General features: G+C 37.0%; 1 protein-coding gene across 3 annotated transcripts in view; it reads right to left on the reverse strand.

The window, feature by feature from the left end:
* The window catches only part of AHI1 (Abelson helper integration site 1), a 94,400-nt gene extending 77,323 nt beyond the window's left edge, over nucleotides 1–17,077 (reverse strand). For all 3 annotated transcript variants that reach the window (XM_084283594.1, XM_084283593.1, XM_084283592.1), the window contains exons 1-9: nucleotides 17,024–17,077; nucleotides 14,306–14,411; nucleotides 13,425–13,496; nucleotides 12,476–12,597; nucleotides 5,820–6,430; nucleotides 5,135–5,289; nucleotides 3,922–4,135; nucleotides 2,921–3,113; nucleotides 1,492–1,587 (exon numbers count right to left, since the gene is read on the reverse strand). In XM_084283594.1, the coding sequence (XP_084139720.1) occupies nucleotides 1,492–1,587; nucleotides 2,921–3,113; nucleotides 3,922–4,135; nucleotides 5,135–5,289; nucleotides 5,820–6,430; nucleotides 12,476–12,597; nucleotides 13,425–13,434 (1,401 nt within the window). In that variant the 5' untranslated portion in view covers nucleotides 13,435–13,496; nucleotides 14,306–14,411; nucleotides 17,024–17,077. The remainder of the gene's footprint in view (nucleotides 1–1,491; nucleotides 1,588–2,920; nucleotides 3,114–3,921; nucleotides 4,136–5,134; nucleotides 5,290–5,819; nucleotides 6,431–12,475; nucleotides 12,598–13,424; nucleotides 13,497–14,305; nucleotides 14,412–17,023) is intronic.
* Nucleotides 17,078–17,344: the final 267 nt, after the last annotated feature.

Below are 17,344 nucleotides of genomic sequence, written 5' to 3' on the forward strand. Positions count from 1 at the left end.
AATAGAAGTCTTGGATTTTAGAGTTTATCTTCTGGTTGTTTACTATATTAGAAATAATCTACTTCCCATCGGGGAAGCTTATTCCTAAAAGCTATAATGAAATAAGCATGTATTAAATAACCCCTTCATCAAATCACTAAGATTAAAGCTTAGTTCTTAAATATACTTCACGTGCACAGTGACAACATCCAGTAGGTGGGATGCCCTCTGCAGTCCCACTGACTTTTTTGTTTTAAGTACCACTTGCTGGAATCACCCAAATCTCAAATGACTGTAAATCCACAAAAAGCCTCTTCCTGCCTCCTCACCCACGTAAGTTTGAATTCTACAGCAAAGGGCATAGGTAAGGCTTTGACTCAGAGCAGACTTTCTTCCCCTTCTGTCTCATGGCCTCAGAACAGAAGATACGTGAAAGCATTAACTCTTCCGAGAGAAGAGTTCTCTTTATTGATCTAAATAGAGTTAGAAAAATGAATTCCTGTTACTGATTAAAAATCAATACATGCTGTTAGAAAAAGTCAGAAATTAATGCTTGTGTTTTTCTTTTTGTGTACCTACTACTGCCATTAACATTGACCACTGTTTATCCAGGAACTTCTACTTTGACTGATAGATGAAAGGATAGATATAATAAAGAATAAGTAATGAAGAACAGGTCATAATTTTATTTGTATTTATGAGCTTGAAATTCATCCTTCCATTTGCTCAGAAGTAGGCTGTGTTGAATGCCCAGACATACACCCAGACAGGGAATACCACACCCCTGATTTCTGCAGATTCATGTTGGGAAGTGTCGAGAAGATGATCAGTACAGAATGACCTGGAGGTCCCTGTGCTTTCTCCTAAGCTTGCAGTGCATTTATCCTCTCCTATATGTCTCATGCTGTGGACTGTCAAGATCTACCATCCAAAGGGGTAGGTCAAAATGTACAATCCTCAGGCAAGTTAGAGCACATACCACCTTGTTAGCTCTCACAAGTCCAATTTGGCACACTCAAGTCTCTCTAAAAAGGAGAAAAAGGTACGTGATGTGTGGGCTAAACTACCTGTATCTCATTTCAAGCTTTGCATCTAAAAATGACAGTGATTTTATTATCAGGTTAGGGAGTCTTTCCAAAGACCAGACAACTAAAAATGCCATTACAATACAGCACAGCCGAGGTACATAAATCAGTAGATTTGTTTTTTCCTTTGCAAAGACAGCTCATGAAATTTTTAAAAAAATAAATCTACTCTTAATAAGCAAAATTCTCACACATCCTATACTTTTTTGAAAAAAATATTTTACTGACAAATGTATTCCTATGGATTTTATGTGGGGAAAGGAGAGGGAAAAGAGGGAACAGACAGGCAAGAAAAAATTTGATTTTCATCTCTGTTGTCTGGAAATATTCAGAATTGTTTCAGTAATTCATAAAAAGCTAGTTTTTTTAAATAATTTGATAAGAAATATTTATATTTTTTGTTTCTTCCTTGAAATATTTACAATACCTTTAGAAATGCCCAACAGATTTTTCGGAAACCACCTTCCTGAATTTGTGCATCAGAGTTGGCTCTCACTTCATCCATACTTGGGAAATCAAGGATCTGCAAACATTAGCAGGAATATAAGTGTACTTCTGATGAATATATACTTAGTATTAATAGAAAACACTGATAAAAATATGCTAGAGGTGATTCATTAAATTAAAGAGATTTCAATTTTAGGCAAGTACAAAAACAGTACTTCTTCCACACAAGTACACCATTAGTAGTAACAGAACCTTTTGCATTTGCCTGATGACTATATATGACGTATTTTAAAAAAGAACATAAATCTGATCTTAAAAAAAATTTTTCTTCCTTTCTGTCTCATTAGAAAAAGTTCATGTGTAATTTTCATAAATCCTATGTAGTTCATAAATCATACATATAGATAATAAATCCTACAGCCAGAACCAGCTGTAAACTAATCTAGCTGAAAATGGTTGGTCAAAAATGGTTAGGTCCTTTCCTAACTTCATCAGTTGTGTCCACAAGATTCTTCATTTTTCTGGTCAGGCCACAATCTTCTCATATTTCCTGTAATTCTTCCAGTATATCATTCTATCTTGAAATTTTAACTTCAAAAACTACACTGAAATCAAACAGGAGGCTTTCAGTGTAGTCATACTTTGGCTCTCCATTGTTAATGTGATTCCCATGACGAACCTTTACATTCAACTGTAATTACTTTTGTGCTAAGTAACCAGGGACTCTTAATTCTATAAGTGTGTTCATTTATGAGCATCAGAGAACACAAAGAAACATAAGGTGATATTGTATATACAATGTATATGAAATATACATGATATATACATTCTTATAAATACTGTAATACTTGAGCTGAAAATTGTGTTGAATATATACTCCATTTTTTTCCTATAAACACAACCATATTGGGGGTGAACTAATAATTAATTTATGAAGAATGAGAGAGAAGCAGATGTCTAAAAAATTAATGGAAAACAAGGCAACAGCTTGTTCATTGGTACAAGAGGAAAGAGGTGTTGCTACAAGCAGACAGACTCCTTTTTTGAGTTTCTGATAAACTGTTTTGAATTTCAAGAATATGGGAAAGAAACTGATAGCCTCTTTATGTGGTGCCATCCCGCCTGATCTAGAACAATCTTACAAATCTTTTCAAGTTCATAAGTTTCATGAATTCATAAGAAAGCTTTCTTCCCCTTACTGCTTACAGAACAGGTTTTTTAGCTTATAAATAATAGCAATCACCAATACTGCTTTTTGATATCTCCACTTAATGCTGTATCTTAAAGCTCTGCTATTAATTCAGTATAACTGAAATAAGACATCTGAATAAGCTAAATTTATACTGTTGAAGAAACACAAATGTAACACAAAATCATAACAAGCAAAAATTTTAAATATTTAATCTTACCTCAAAAAACAGAATTACCCGAGGGCTTTCTTCAGTATTTTGAATAAAATAACTAAAGCGCTCATTAAATATTACTTGCTCCTCCCATTCTGGAACTGTTGATTTAAACCGTCTGAAGTCATATGGTTGCGTCATAATAGGAAGAATGTGCTCTATTTGTTCTTCTTCATAATAAGATGAAACTTTCCTCTCACTGTTTGAAAATTTCCAAACAGTTATAATTGTTGTAATTCCTTAAATAAAACGAATCTCAAACAAAACAGTAATTTAAATTAGTGAAAGCAAATACAAGATACCATTTATTTGGTTTGAGAAAAAAATCTAAAGCCATACAAAGCTTAAGGCAAATGAACGTAGAAATGCAACAGGCTGAATTGCAAAACCCTAGCAATCAAATTATTATGACCAACTTTATTCCACAGACTCTTCCAGGATCACTATGCATAAGCAGGGTTGAAATCTGTTTTTGGGATTCGTATGGATAATGAAAATGGAAAGAGGCAACCGAAGTGATTAGAAATACAGTATTGTATTTCTAATACAATTAGAAATACAATAACGACCTTGCAAGCTTCATGCTCTGGGGTGGCCACATTGTGGCTTTTCAGTACTTAAAGAGGACTTATAAAAAGATGGGGAGAGACTCTTTACTCAATCAGATAATGACAGGACAAGGGGGAAGAGTTTTAACCTAAAGGAGGGGAGATTTAGATTACAAGTTAGGAGGAAATTCTTCACTCGGAGGGAGGTGAGGCAGTGGAACAGGTTGCCCAGAGAGGTTGTGGATGCCCCATCCCTGGAGGTGTTCAAGATCAGGTTGCATGAAGCCCTGGGCAACCTGATCTAGTGGGTGGCATCCCTGCCCATGGATGCCCATCTTTAAGGTCCCTTCCAATCCGAGCCATTCTATGGTTATTTCCGTATTACATTTTCTAGAGATTAAAAAAAAAGCATTTATAACAATCACAGACAACAGATAGTTTATTAAAAAAAAAAGTCACCTATGATCCTTCTTGACATATAAGCCACTTCTTTGATCAACGATATGAATTTTAACCATAGGATGAGATACCAGGAGATCAGTTTTAAGTCGATCAGAACGATGGATATAAACTCCCAATACAACATCATCATCAAAACCAAATTTAGACTGAACTGAAACTTCTGAATCCTTCATTTCCTCATTGTTTTCTGCAGTAAATCCTGTGTTATCTTCTAGAAATAGTAACAAACAAGAACAAAACAATAACCACCAGAAGTTACTATGTTCTGCTAGTGGCAGTTCAAAGGAACAAAAACACTTTGTATTCCTTTAGCAATTAATGGTAAAGTACTTCATATGTTCTTTTTTTAATAGGTTAAAATAAAATAATAAAATTTGAATGATTGAATGCATAGTATATATGCATTATATGCCTCATACAACCTATTCCTATTAACAAACATTTTTATTTAAAGGCGGAGGTCTTTCTCTTAATCAACAGAAGTTCTTTGCCAGAAAGACTTAAAATTCATGCAGTTCAGTATCCTGCTCTGGACTACAGCCTATGGCTATAGCTTTTTTAAAGAGAGAAAAAAAAAAAGCCTGTATCTATCAAGCATTGGCTAAAGAACATCCTGATTTAGAAGTTAAAATAAGACTACCATGCTTAATAGTTATCAAAAGACCTATTCCTCATGAATTTGTGTAACATCCCTTTAAAAAAAAGTCATTTCTTATTTTGGTCTCTGCACCATCTGAAGAAATGAGTTCTCCAATTCTCTAGTATATGTTGTGTGAAAAAGTATTTCTTACGTTTAAATTGAGCACCGCATTAAAACAGTGGTGATACAGCCTTTACAATGTAAATAAGAAGTTAAAAGTGATGAAATAACAAAAAGGCAATTAGAATATGCACTTAAGTAATGAACTGTGAAGTTGGTAGATAAATAAAATATTATTCTTAAAAGACACTTGTAACCACAATTCTAAAGTTATCTCCGGTAAAAGAATTATCAAGATTTTGGATAGATACATCAAATTAACTTCTGTTAAAAATAAAAAAAGTATTAGAATTGGAAGCACAAAAATACAACTAAATAAACTTTAATAACTTCAACATCAGTCTCAGTCACTTTCATTAGTACCACATGCAAAATATTTAAAAAAAAAACACAAACAAAAACAGAGGCTAAGATAAAGCAGCACACCATTCTAACATTTTGCTGGCATACCTTTTTTAGTTTTCTTTTTAACCTTCTTTGCTTTTGTTTTCTGTTTTTCCATGCTTTCCTCCACATTCTGTCCTTCTGATACAAATTGCCTTTCCAATGAATGATTTTCATTGCTATCTTCTGGGTGATGCTGTAGCTCAGAAAGGGACATTGCACTGAAACGTAATGGATTACTGTCAGCAATTGCAATCTACTGCAAATATGAATACAACTGTTTGTTAACATCATTAATACACCTGAAACTTCATCTTCAGTTCTCTAACTTATCATCTGTGTATCTTGAAAATACACACAAACACAGCTCCCTGGAATTAGTCTTTTTGCAATCCAAACACTTTCCTGTGTGCATGCAGAACTATTCATTTGAATAAAGCTAAGTATATAGTTTTTTGCTGGATTGGGGCCATCACTCATTACCAAGAGAACATACTAAATGGTTGAGTGGCTTCCACATAAAACAGACATAAAATGATATTTTTTAAAAAGTTATACAAAATCTGTAAGTTTTAATATTACTCTCTGCGTTATGAAACACTATTTAGTAATTATTTCCATAACAGAATTATCCATTTGTTCATCATTTAGAAAAATTGTACAGGCAAAAGCTCTCTGATAAACTATACTATGTGTGTATGAATTTTCAGCAAAGGTTTTCATATTGTTTTAAGGTAGTTTATCATAGTACCTTGTTTCAGCTTCACAAAATCCTGTGATTTCTTTTTTCTTTTTCTTCTTTTTGTCAACTTCATCATTCAGTGCAGCTTCATGGCTTTGAACAGTGGAGGTAAATTCAGACATCTGTTCTTTAAGTTTCATTCTTATTTTCTTTTTAATTGCATTTACCTCTTCCTCAGCCACATGCAGCTGATAGGCTTGAATTAGTTCTTCTTCCTCTTCTAATTCAGTTACATTTCTCACTTCAGTCAAGGAATTTTTAATCTTTCTATCACCTTCTTGATGAGGTACATCTGTTTGTGATTTACTTTTTGTTTTTTTCTTTGGAAAATCATTTATCTTTTTTTCAAAACTCTCCAGTTTAGCTTCATATAAATTGTCCTCCTCATTAAGTTGTTCTTGTAACAGTGATTTCTTTTTCTTCTTGTTAGACTTTGGTTGCTTGTTTGCCTCTCCACTAACAATATCATTATTTATCTTCTCTGCAATTGATGCTTTCTCTCTCAGTTTATTTTTTGTAAATCGGGGACTCTCTTCTTCAGGTTTATATGTGTTGTTTATAATTGCTTCATCATTCCCACTTTCTTTAGTTAGATCAATATTAGTTCTAAAGGTGTCAAGCTATGAAGGAAAAGAATATAAAACATACTTGTAATAAAAATTACGTTCTAAGGATGAACATGCTACTTTTTTTTTTAAGCAACACTACACAAAGCAAAAAGCAAAATGAAATCAAGGGTCTAATAGTTTTCTTACTTAAAATTAAGAAGTGAGAGATTGAAAGACAAGATAATTTGCACTGAAAATAAAACAAACAGAAAATTCTGTTTGGGCACTTCACCTTCAGTTTATTTTCACTATGTTTTTAAATGACTTATGTACATCCATGAAAAAAATCCACAAGTCCACTCCATAAGTATACTGAATGCTTTACACCATGAAACCCTTGAAGAAAATGCATAGCATGAAAACCTTTGTTTAAATGTTTAAGAACATTTAAAGTACAAGCTAGAGACAAACGTTTTGATAATTAAATTATATTAGAAAGAGTTAAAACCAAAAAACTGATTCCAAAAATATATATAAAGATAAAAAAACACGTTAATCTTAGTTAAATGACAAATAATCTAAAAAACAGCCTAGTAAAACTAGCAGAGATTAACCTCAGTTAATACATTTGTCTTTGTACTCCCTGTGACTACTTTTAGTGTTTTTTAGAGAACATGTAGTAAACTTTCCTTCCTCCTTCAGGTGCCTTTTCCTGGTTTACTAACCAGCATAATTACAAACAACACAGCAAGTAACTTATGCCCAGATCCATAAAAAGCTTGATGCACAGATTGCTGTTCCTTGATGGAGCTTCTAAAAGTCACCATGGTTCATTTACTGTATTCTTTAAAAAAAAAAAAAAAAAAAAAAAAACCACACAACTCTGGAGTTTCCATATGAAACATTACAAAAGGACTTTAAAACACAAAGAATGTGCATACATACACATAGAATGTATACAATCTTTTCTTTGCCGAGACCTTCTTCCTTCAATAAACATAGCCAGCTTCTGCTTCGAGCTAGGATTCTCTCAGTTACAAAATCACATTTGTCTCAAACATTTTTAGAAAGGGATAGTATGCGTACAAGAATGTATGATCACCAAAATGTACAAACTTACAAGAAGAGAAGAGAATACTTGACGTGGACAGAGAGTGAAGTTGCAGCAGCAATCACATTTTGGAGGATTGTGACTTTAAAATGCTAGCCTCTGAATAATATTCTGTGACTAGGAAGAGTATACTCATTATGCAAGTCAACTGCCTCCACACTGTACAACCAGAATTATGTGAGCCTGTAAACCTTCATTACTATCTTGTTTTTACTCACATCTGACATTCAAAGAGATAGCATGGAGAGCAAGGAAAGTATTGTAACTATTGACAAATGAATAAGCAGAAGAAAGAAAAAGTTGGAATTACATGAGTAAAAACACAGAAGGGAAAAATCACAGAAGTTTATTATTTGTACAGGAAAACCGTCAAATAGAGTGACAAAAAAAAAAAAAGTTTAACAGCTGAAGTCTGAAACTAGGAAGTTGTAAAATGCCCTAACTAGAATTACTCAGTCTACATATTAAACAACACTATCCTAATAAAATATAAAGAGACAACAGGCACAAACTGAAACACGGGAAGTTCCATGGAGAAACATTTCTTTACTGTGAGGATTACAGAGCACTGGAACAGGTTGCCCAGAGAGGTTGTGGAGTCTCCTTCTTTGGAGATATTCAAAACCCGCCTGAGTGTGATCCTGGGCAATGTGCCTAGGAGGCAAGATGATCCTGCTCTGCAGGGGGGTTGGCCGTGATGATCTTCAGAGGTCCCTTCCAACCTCAACCATTCTCTGATTCTGTGAAATGAGTAAGTGTCTAGAACCTAATTTAAGCATACTTATCAAATATATCAGAAAAATCAAAACCCATTCATGTAACTTTTCAGTAGGTGTCTTTATTTTTAGCTCCCCACATCTAAAAATAGTTTAAATTATCTCAATATGAAATCATGAAAAGGCCTGTCTTGTACCATCACCTACCATCGCCTTTTTTTTTTTTCTGAAATAGACCACTAACATCCTTTTTATTCATAAATCAATGATTTATGTGGAAGAACACATATAAATAACTTGAAATAGAGAATGAAGTAAGGGAAAGAAAATAGTATTTAAAGCAATGAGCTCTGCAAAACCTGAAAAAAATAAAGTAACGTTAATAAATTATCCACCTCCTCTTCCAATAGGCTTTAACTGCAGAGCATTTGGAATCTAGGTTAAAACACACCAATAGTTGTTAAGACAAATCAGCAACCATAACTAAGGTTATGTTTTTTTTTTTTTTTATCATTAATGCATTAAGCCCTGTACTGGGCTTACATGGCAAGGTTTTGGTAGCAGGAGGGCTCTGTGAGGGGAGGGGACTCTGCAGAGGTGGCCTCTGTGAGAAGAGCCCAACAGCCGCCCCATGTCAAATCAGAGCCAACTCCAGCCAGCTCCAAAAGAGACATGCTGCTGGCCAGAGTCAAGCCAGGGAGCAATGCTAGGTGGGCCTCTCAGAGAGCAGATTTAAGGAAGGGAATAAACTGCTGCACAACAGCAGCTAGGAGAGAGGAGTGAGAAAATGTTGGAGAACCAGCTCTACCTGCAGACCCCCAGGTCAGCGCAGGAGGTGCTCCAGGCAGGCAGCAGCAGTTCCCCTGTGGCCTGTGCAGAGGCCCCTGGTGGAGCAGGCTGTCTCCCTGAAGCCCATGGGTCCCACATGGAGCAGATCTCCACGCTGCAGCCCCCCCATGGGTGGAGGAGCCCCCGGTGGAGCAGGTGGATGTGGCCTGGAGGAGGCTGCGGCCCATGGAGAGCCCCCGCAGGAGCAGGCCCCGGGCCGGAGCTGCAGCCCACACAGGAGCAGGGGTCTGTGGGGAGCTGCCCCCACCCATGCTGGAGCAGTTTGCTCCTGACCCGTGCTGGAACAGTTTGCTCCTGACAGACCCCATGTCACGGACCCACATTGGAGCCATTCTTGAAGAGCTGCTGCCTGTGGGCAGCCTCCGCAGGCTCAGTTCGGGAAGGACGGCATCCATGGGAGGGACCCCATGGGGAGCAGGGGCAGGGAGGGACCGTGAGGGAGCGGTGGAGACAAAACATTAGGGAGCCCTCATTTCCCTGTGCCTCTTGGTGGGTGGGAAGTAAAAGAGGGTTGCAGTTGTTTGTAGTTTGCTTTTGGTTCTCACTGCTCTAAGTCTGTTATCAGTTAGCAATAAATTACATTAGTCTCCCTAAACTGAGTCTGTTTTGTCTGTGACGGTAATTCATGAATTATGTCCTTGTCCTCATCTGAACCCACAAGCTTTTTTTTTTTTCTCCTATTGTATTTTTCTCCCCATCCTGTTGAGGAGGGGCAGTGAGAGAGCATCTGTGTGGTGACTGGCTACCTATTGGTGTTAAACTACAAGCCACATAAAGTGGAATTCATTGAGAAACCCCAAACAAACAATAACAAACTCATACCTGACCTGCTTGAGAGTTTCTAAAATAACTTTGGCATGCAAGAATCATTTCCTAAAACAAATCTAGTTGTTGCAAAATCCTGCTTGAAATATTTACCAGAACCTTTTATTTATGATGCCTACAAACAAAAATATTTGTCCACAAAAATACAGTACACAGTCACTTGATTATAGGAAATTTACTTTTCAGAACAAAAAAAAACACCAACAAACAAAAAACAGAATCTCCTCATAATGAAGGAAAATACAATCACAAACTGCTGCAAATTCCAGGAACATTAAAAGATGCAAGCAACACAAAGCTGTTTCAGGACTGTAGTTGAAACTAATTTTTCAGACACAGCCTGTGTGATCTTAATTCAGACCACGTTTTCTATGCATACCATTTAATTAAATATAATAATTAAAACATTATTTGCATCAGATTGTCTTAGGTGGAGACATGGATACTGGTATAGATCCTCCATCTGAAATGAAGGGCAAAAGAACTAAAAGCAATCACCTGTTCGTAACACACTTGAACTGAAAAAACAGTTAGAAAAAACAGTTCAGCTGCAAAAGCTGAATGACAAGGCAGACCTTTCACTGACCATAGCTGACATCTCCATCTCCATTCCTATCCCTTCATACCTATCAGTTGTGGCTTGGAACCCATCCTGCCCTACTGTCATGGCTTTTCCCCTTCCAGTCATTCTGCTTCTTTTCTCTCCAGACAATGGGCACACAGAGCATAGCAGGCAAGAGGTCTCTTTACCCTCACTTCTGACATTTAAAATCACAGCAGCCTCCTGCAGTTCCAAACTCAGGTTTCAAGGAAACAGTGGCCTATGACAGGAAGTTTTATTACTTCAAGAAAAGCAAGGTTTAGTAAGGACAAAAGCAACAGCCTGGAACATTTCCATTGGAAACACACTCTCAGCCATGACCTGTTTCTGGTCAAACCCGGGAAAACATTTATGGCAATTATGTGACACAAAGACAACCACTGCTGAAAATTCCATGTTATTTCAAGACATGAAACACTACACAATTAAGTTACATGAAGTGAACAAAACTGTAACAGAACCAAACAACCCCCTCCATCTCCTCTTCTCCCACACACATTTATTGCTTACTAAGAAAGCTGAAGCTTTTACAGAAATTTCTACCAGAATGCAACCAGCATGGAAAATATCAACCTGAGCTCTTACATCTTTGCCAGACATTAAGGAAATACTCAAAATGGTCTTTGCAATATTTCAATACAGGTTCTTCTCAAGTTCTTAGTGCTTCAGTACTTTGGCAGGTTTAAGTTTACAGCTTCACCAAAACCATAAAGTTAGGCTTTCACACTGATACTAAAAATGCTTCTTAATTTGCTTGTGTGCCACCAGCTTTTGCTTCAGCTCACCATGACTATACTGCAAGTGTTTCTGGCCAACTCCAAGACAGTAGTGTTTTACATGAGAATCTTCAGGAATAAAAACCAGTTTTAAAACCAAAGTAAGCTTAAAATATGAGAGTAATACATAGTTACATTCTGTATTATAACTCTAAGTTTTGTATACAAGTATATTCAGAGTAGTTACATTGTAAATACATGTACAATTTTGATATTCTAGAAAATATCATTTCTATGTCTTAACTAAGTTATAAAAGAATGAACATTCACTTCCAACATGTGGTATGGATGCAATTGCAAGAAAAAAGATTGACAACAAAGTCTAACAGGAAAAAAAATTTAAAAAAAGGAACATTTGCCTTTTAATCAATTTTCTTTCTTTTGAAATTCCAAACATTACAAGTCAATAATTGGGATATATAAGACACAAACATTTATTTTTCTACTCAGAAAAAAAGTTACAACATGAACCATAATTTAGAGGAATCTCACAGGCTCTTTTAATGGAAAATATGCCACAAAGATGTCATCTAACCATGAAGACAGGTTGATAAATGCATTCCTAACCTTCAAGTCACAAGCTAAGGCAAATATCTTAAAAACAGGTGAACTCCTTAATACACATGTAAAGAAAGAAAGTTCAGCACATGTAGAAATATGCTGATTACAGAGATCAAAATGAAAAAACACATTTCAAATGTTGTTATTTAATATTTTTTGTAGATACTTATACCATTAACTTTAGGGAATGTAATGAAGTTGATTACCTAAACTCTCATTGGTTCTCAATTCACAGATGTATTATTACTCTCAAAAGCAAATACTGCTATGGCCATGATCCTAGAAGTCCATCATTCAAACTCGCACTGAAGTCAATACTGAATTTGAAAATCTTAAATCTTTTCCGAAAAACTGGAAGAAAAAGTATTGACAGACTTCAAATGAGTCCATACCTGTGTACACCACTTACTCTTTACCAATGTTACACTCCAAATAATTTTGGCATATCTCTGAATTACAAGGATCAATTTGTGGTACATAAACAATAAATAAAAGCCACATCAAAACCAAAAGATACAGGCAGAAATACACTTTATACTTTTAAAAAATTATAATTAAATATATATATATATATATATATATATATATCTGTTTATATCTCCTTTCTACAATACATTTTCGTGGTCTTTTTCCACTAAGGAAGGCAACCAAACAAAGCTTGGCTGTGTTCAAACTTACCACAATATTCTCCTGAGAGTGGAACTTCTTTTTCTTTGATTTCTTGTTGTCTGTTAGGCCAGCATGACGTCGGAAGATTTCCTCAAAGCGAACTTTGGTTTTTGCCTTTGCTTCACTTTCAACTGAAAAAAAGAAAATTGGATTATGATTCAATAATCACCATCGGTATAAGACTGCCTAATTGTGCTTCACAATTTCAGCAGAGAGGAATTATTTTAATCAGGAAAAATTTACCAAGAAATTTGCTTAGTATTCAGTTAAAAATTTCCACTGACTATAAACTGCAGGAGGGTAACTCAGCAACATTGTACAAACAAGCCACACTGCTACTTGTTGCTGAAACTGGCACTGTTTACAGTTTCAAGAAGAAAGGAGATTTTTGAACAGTACACACATGGAGATCAAGTGGCAAGCAAACCTTGGGTCAGCCAAAGCAGATGACACTGACAATGGAGGTGACGAACTGTCCCCAGGAGAAGGGGCAGCTCTGGGCTCTTACTGAGCCTGGAAGCCAGAAGAGCACCACCTGCAAGAGGCAGGAGCGCCCATGGATTTGAAATCAGCTATAGCCCTGATAGCCCCTGACTTCTATGACAGTGCTATCACCAGCATCTCAATCCTTGAAGTGGTAGGTGTTCTAGCCCTCTGCCCTCCCACCTAAGTAATGCTTAACCTGCAATGAAAGTATTAAAAAGGCATTGTGTCACACCATGAAAAAAGGCTACTGAATCCTCAGCTATAGCATATTTGTCATTGTAACTAAGACATTTACAGAAGCCTCCATGTAAAACAAAAAATAGTAACAAAAACAATGCTTTGAAAATCAGCTCTAAGTATGGACTCAAAATAGAAACAATGCAAGATAAAAAATTTATGGACAGAAGTAACTCATATTATATTATTCTGACTATAAAATACACATTAGAAATGAAACACAAAGGGTTCTTACCTGCTGGCATTTTCAGTCCTTGGTTAAAAGCAGCTCAGCACACCAGCTGCTTCTTCCTCAGAATTCACCATTCTGTTTAAAGTAATTAACAACTTTAATTAACGTAACTTGTCCATAGACTTGAAGCTACAAATTGAATGCACACTAATTGATATCAAGAATGAGTAAAGGCCTTTTACACAAATGGTCTAGAAATAAGTATTTCTCTAAATTATGAGAAGTTCTCTCAGATCTCAGCGTATGAGAAACTTAACTACCTGAGAGCAAGTAAAAGAACTGCTAAACCGCTATGGCAATAAAAATAGGTATCTTTCTAGATAATAGCCAATATTTCAGTACTGCAGTTCTCCAATCTTAAAAAATCAAACAACACCACCACAAACACAAAAACAATAACTGTACAGTGTATTTAAATAGCGAACTATGCAGCCATTTATATTGAAGCTTTTCTAATCAGTTTCCTCTCTGATAGCATCATAAACGAAGTCACATTTTAGCCAAGTGATAGCCTACAATGAAAAGGTTCATAGCTGCCAGCTAACCTAACTTTATTGCAATTCCCTAAATATTTACATTTACATAAAGCAGTTGTATTTTACATAAAGCAGACAAGCAATCACATGAAACTCATTCCTTTAAAGAAAAAATGTTAGGCCCTCCTGGTTGTGAAGAAAATCTTACAAATGTAATTCAAACCAAAGCTGGAAGGCAAATAAAACTATTACACAGCTTTATCTTTTCATCAAAAAAAATCATAATGTTTCACAAAAAAACTTTAACAGAAAAAGCTGTTTTGTAAATAGTGGAACTAATGAAACATAGCTTTCTATGAATATGTTATGTTCCCCTGAGCCTTCCATGCAGCACAGTACCATACCCACCTGCCCTTCCAACAGCACATCAGGCAGCAGCTCCAAGTCCTCCCTGCAGAACACCTTCTGTTAGACGCCACTCGCACATTCACCGGATACCCAGACTACACCAGTCCTAGTAAATTAAGACATACCAGTAAATATTGTTAAATCAGCCTTGGCACAGCTTTGGTGCAACCCATCTAGCACTCCTCCAACAACTCCCACAATACAGTTTAGGAGTTAGTATGGATGATAGATTGTTATTAACAGGCAGTTGGCAAGTGGACACTGATTTGGAGCTAGGAAACTTTAACAGCATGAAAGTAGGCCATGCACACCACTTGCCTCAATACTATAAATCACTCCTGGGCAAACGTATTTTAGAAGTACATGCTTATGTGCCCCAGCATCTGCACTACAGTACCCTCAGATCCCTCTCATTTCTCTTTCACAGTGTTATTTGCTTCTTCTTTGTCCTCCCACAGGCTACAAACTTTCAGGTCATTTCATATTTCTTACTTACAGTAGTTTGGCCTGCCTGCTTGCAAAACCAAACCAAATTAAAAATAAACAACAAACAAACAAAAAAAAAAAGCAAAGCACAAGGGTTGGTTTGGGATTAAAGAAGTGCTGCTTAGTCAGTTTCCAGGTGTCATTAGTTTATTTTGTGTACTAAGCAAAGCATTTATACTAAGTATCCAACAGCGCCTCGGGATGTTTGAAATTTACAAGGATGACCAGAAGTGACTTCACAGGAAATGTTTTGTTGTGTAATTTCATGCTTTCACCCACAGGGTAGGAATATTTTCCCTTACTAAAAAATGTTTTGACTGGTAAAGCAAAGCTTTACTGTCACAACTGAACAATAACTGTTAAAAATAACACAAATGCCTAATTCTTACAGGAAATGAAGAACAGAAAATATTACTGAAAGTAAATCTACCCTTGAAATTTAGCCTATTATGCAAAAGGACCATTTTAAAAGTAATAGTCATTAAGTGCTGCTTTTCAAGTAGTTGATTCACAATCAGCTAAAAAATATTTGTAATTTGAAGGAGTTGAAAACAAGATAAAAAACAGCACATTTAATCACTTTATTCATTCGTGGTGAATGACAAGAACACACAAGATTCTGTTATGATTAGTTCAGTGACTTCAACCACCTCTCCAAAAAAAATAATTATAAACAACAAATGAAATGATTAAGTGCTCTCAAGTTTAAAAACAAAAGTAAGGGGTTATGCATAACAAAACAGCACAACTACTGAAGTGCATACATGTTTCAACTACTGAAATAATTTTATAACCAAAGGATAAATGAACCATACCACAAAAACAAACAAACAAACCTGCAGCTAAATTAATTTTGAAGATCCTTGTGATTGTAATGGAACAAACACATTTCCAAAGGCTTGATTCATCTTATATGTACCAGTGCTCTCTGTAAAATGCATAGATTCACCAAGTTCACCAGTGACTGCATCATTTTCTATTTACCTCTATGTATTCGGTAAATAATCTATCCTCTTGCAACAATAAAAATGAGGTGAACTCCTATAATGATCATCCTTTTATTTCATATACACTTGCAATTTAGAATTACATGACATTTGACATGGTGCATTAAAGCAACTATTAGCCTTGTGTAAATATAAATCCTTAATCAACAGGGTAAGAACAAGAGCGTTTACTCAGTCTAATCTCACCTTAAAATAGGAGAGATTTAATCTTACACTGGAGTTCAGCAACCACAGAGCCCCAATCTGTATAAACCCTGTTATCATCGAGATTAAACTGGCAAGATGCACTTTTGCCTGACTATATTTGATCTTTTCCATGTTAGTTAACAAAAAGCAATCCAGGAATGACAAAAAATGTGTATTTGGGAACAGAGGTATATTCCAGGCAACAGAAATAGCTAGGAAAACTAAATCATGAAAACTTCCAGGAATTACTAGACACCTCCCTGAAACTGATTTAACTTTTTCTCCTCTAATATCTCCCCCGTGTTTCTAAACAAATCTACATCAAACTTCTGTTTATTTTCACGGTGTTTTACGACAGAGTAAGTCTCTGTATTCCGCATCTGCAAAATAGGTGTTCTCAATGCAAAGCACGTCATGAGCCGCACCTTTCAGGAAAGGACTTTTATTAATCACCATAACAATTAGACGGTCTCAGAAGCAATTTATGTTATAATGAAGCAGAATAGAGGCCATTTTCACTGTTTATATTTACTTTTTATATTTCCCACACAGGGAACTGACAAGTTCCCTACCCCACTCGGACCGCTTTGGAAGCTGAGCTGACAGAACATAACTGCACGTTGGAGGATTTCCATGAACTAAAAAACACTTTTCTTTTTATTTTTTATTTATTTATTTTTTTAACTACTGCAGCAAGCGAGTGCCACCTAGGGAGGCTGGAAACGCGCAGAGCACCAGGCTTTGTTTATTTTTATTCCTTTCGATAAAACCAGCCGCCTGGTAGCCGAACCCCTCGGATTTACGAATCAGGGATTTTTTAACGTGCCTTACAACATCTATTTTTTATTTTTATTTTTAAGAAACGGGCGTTCGCGCTATCTTTGAATCTAACTTTATTACAATCACCCCGTAAGCGCCCCGGGGACGCCTGAGGCGCAGCGGGGGCCGCCAGGCAGAGCCCCCGCCCCAGCGGGGCCCGGCCCCAACGGCCGCGGGGCGCAGCGCTCCCCCCTCCCCCCGCCCCCCGGCCCCGACTCACGTGCCGCTGCCGCCAGTACCGGTACTGCTGCTGCTGCGGCCGCCCCCGCCCCACTCCTCCAATGGTCTCGCCCTCGCTCCCCTCCCCCCCCCGCAGCGCCACGCAGGTGGTTCAGCCGAAAACAACCCCAGCTGCCAGGGAAACGGCGCGCGTGCGCCCAGCAACCCGCCCGCTAGCGCCTGCGCCGCGCGCACGCGCGCGCTTCGCGGCCCCGTTTAAATAGGGCAGCCGCCGGTGGTTTCCCGCCACGAAGGCGCGCGTGCGCGTTAAGCCGCGGCAGCGGGCGGGGGGGGTGGGGCACGAGGCGGGCCCACGCGCATG

This window comes from Netta rufina (genome assembly GCF_964035555.1).
Source record: "Netta rufina genome assembly, chromosome: 3".
Lineage (NCBI taxonomy): Eukaryota > Metazoa > Chordata > Aves > Anseriformes > Anatidae > Netta > Netta rufina.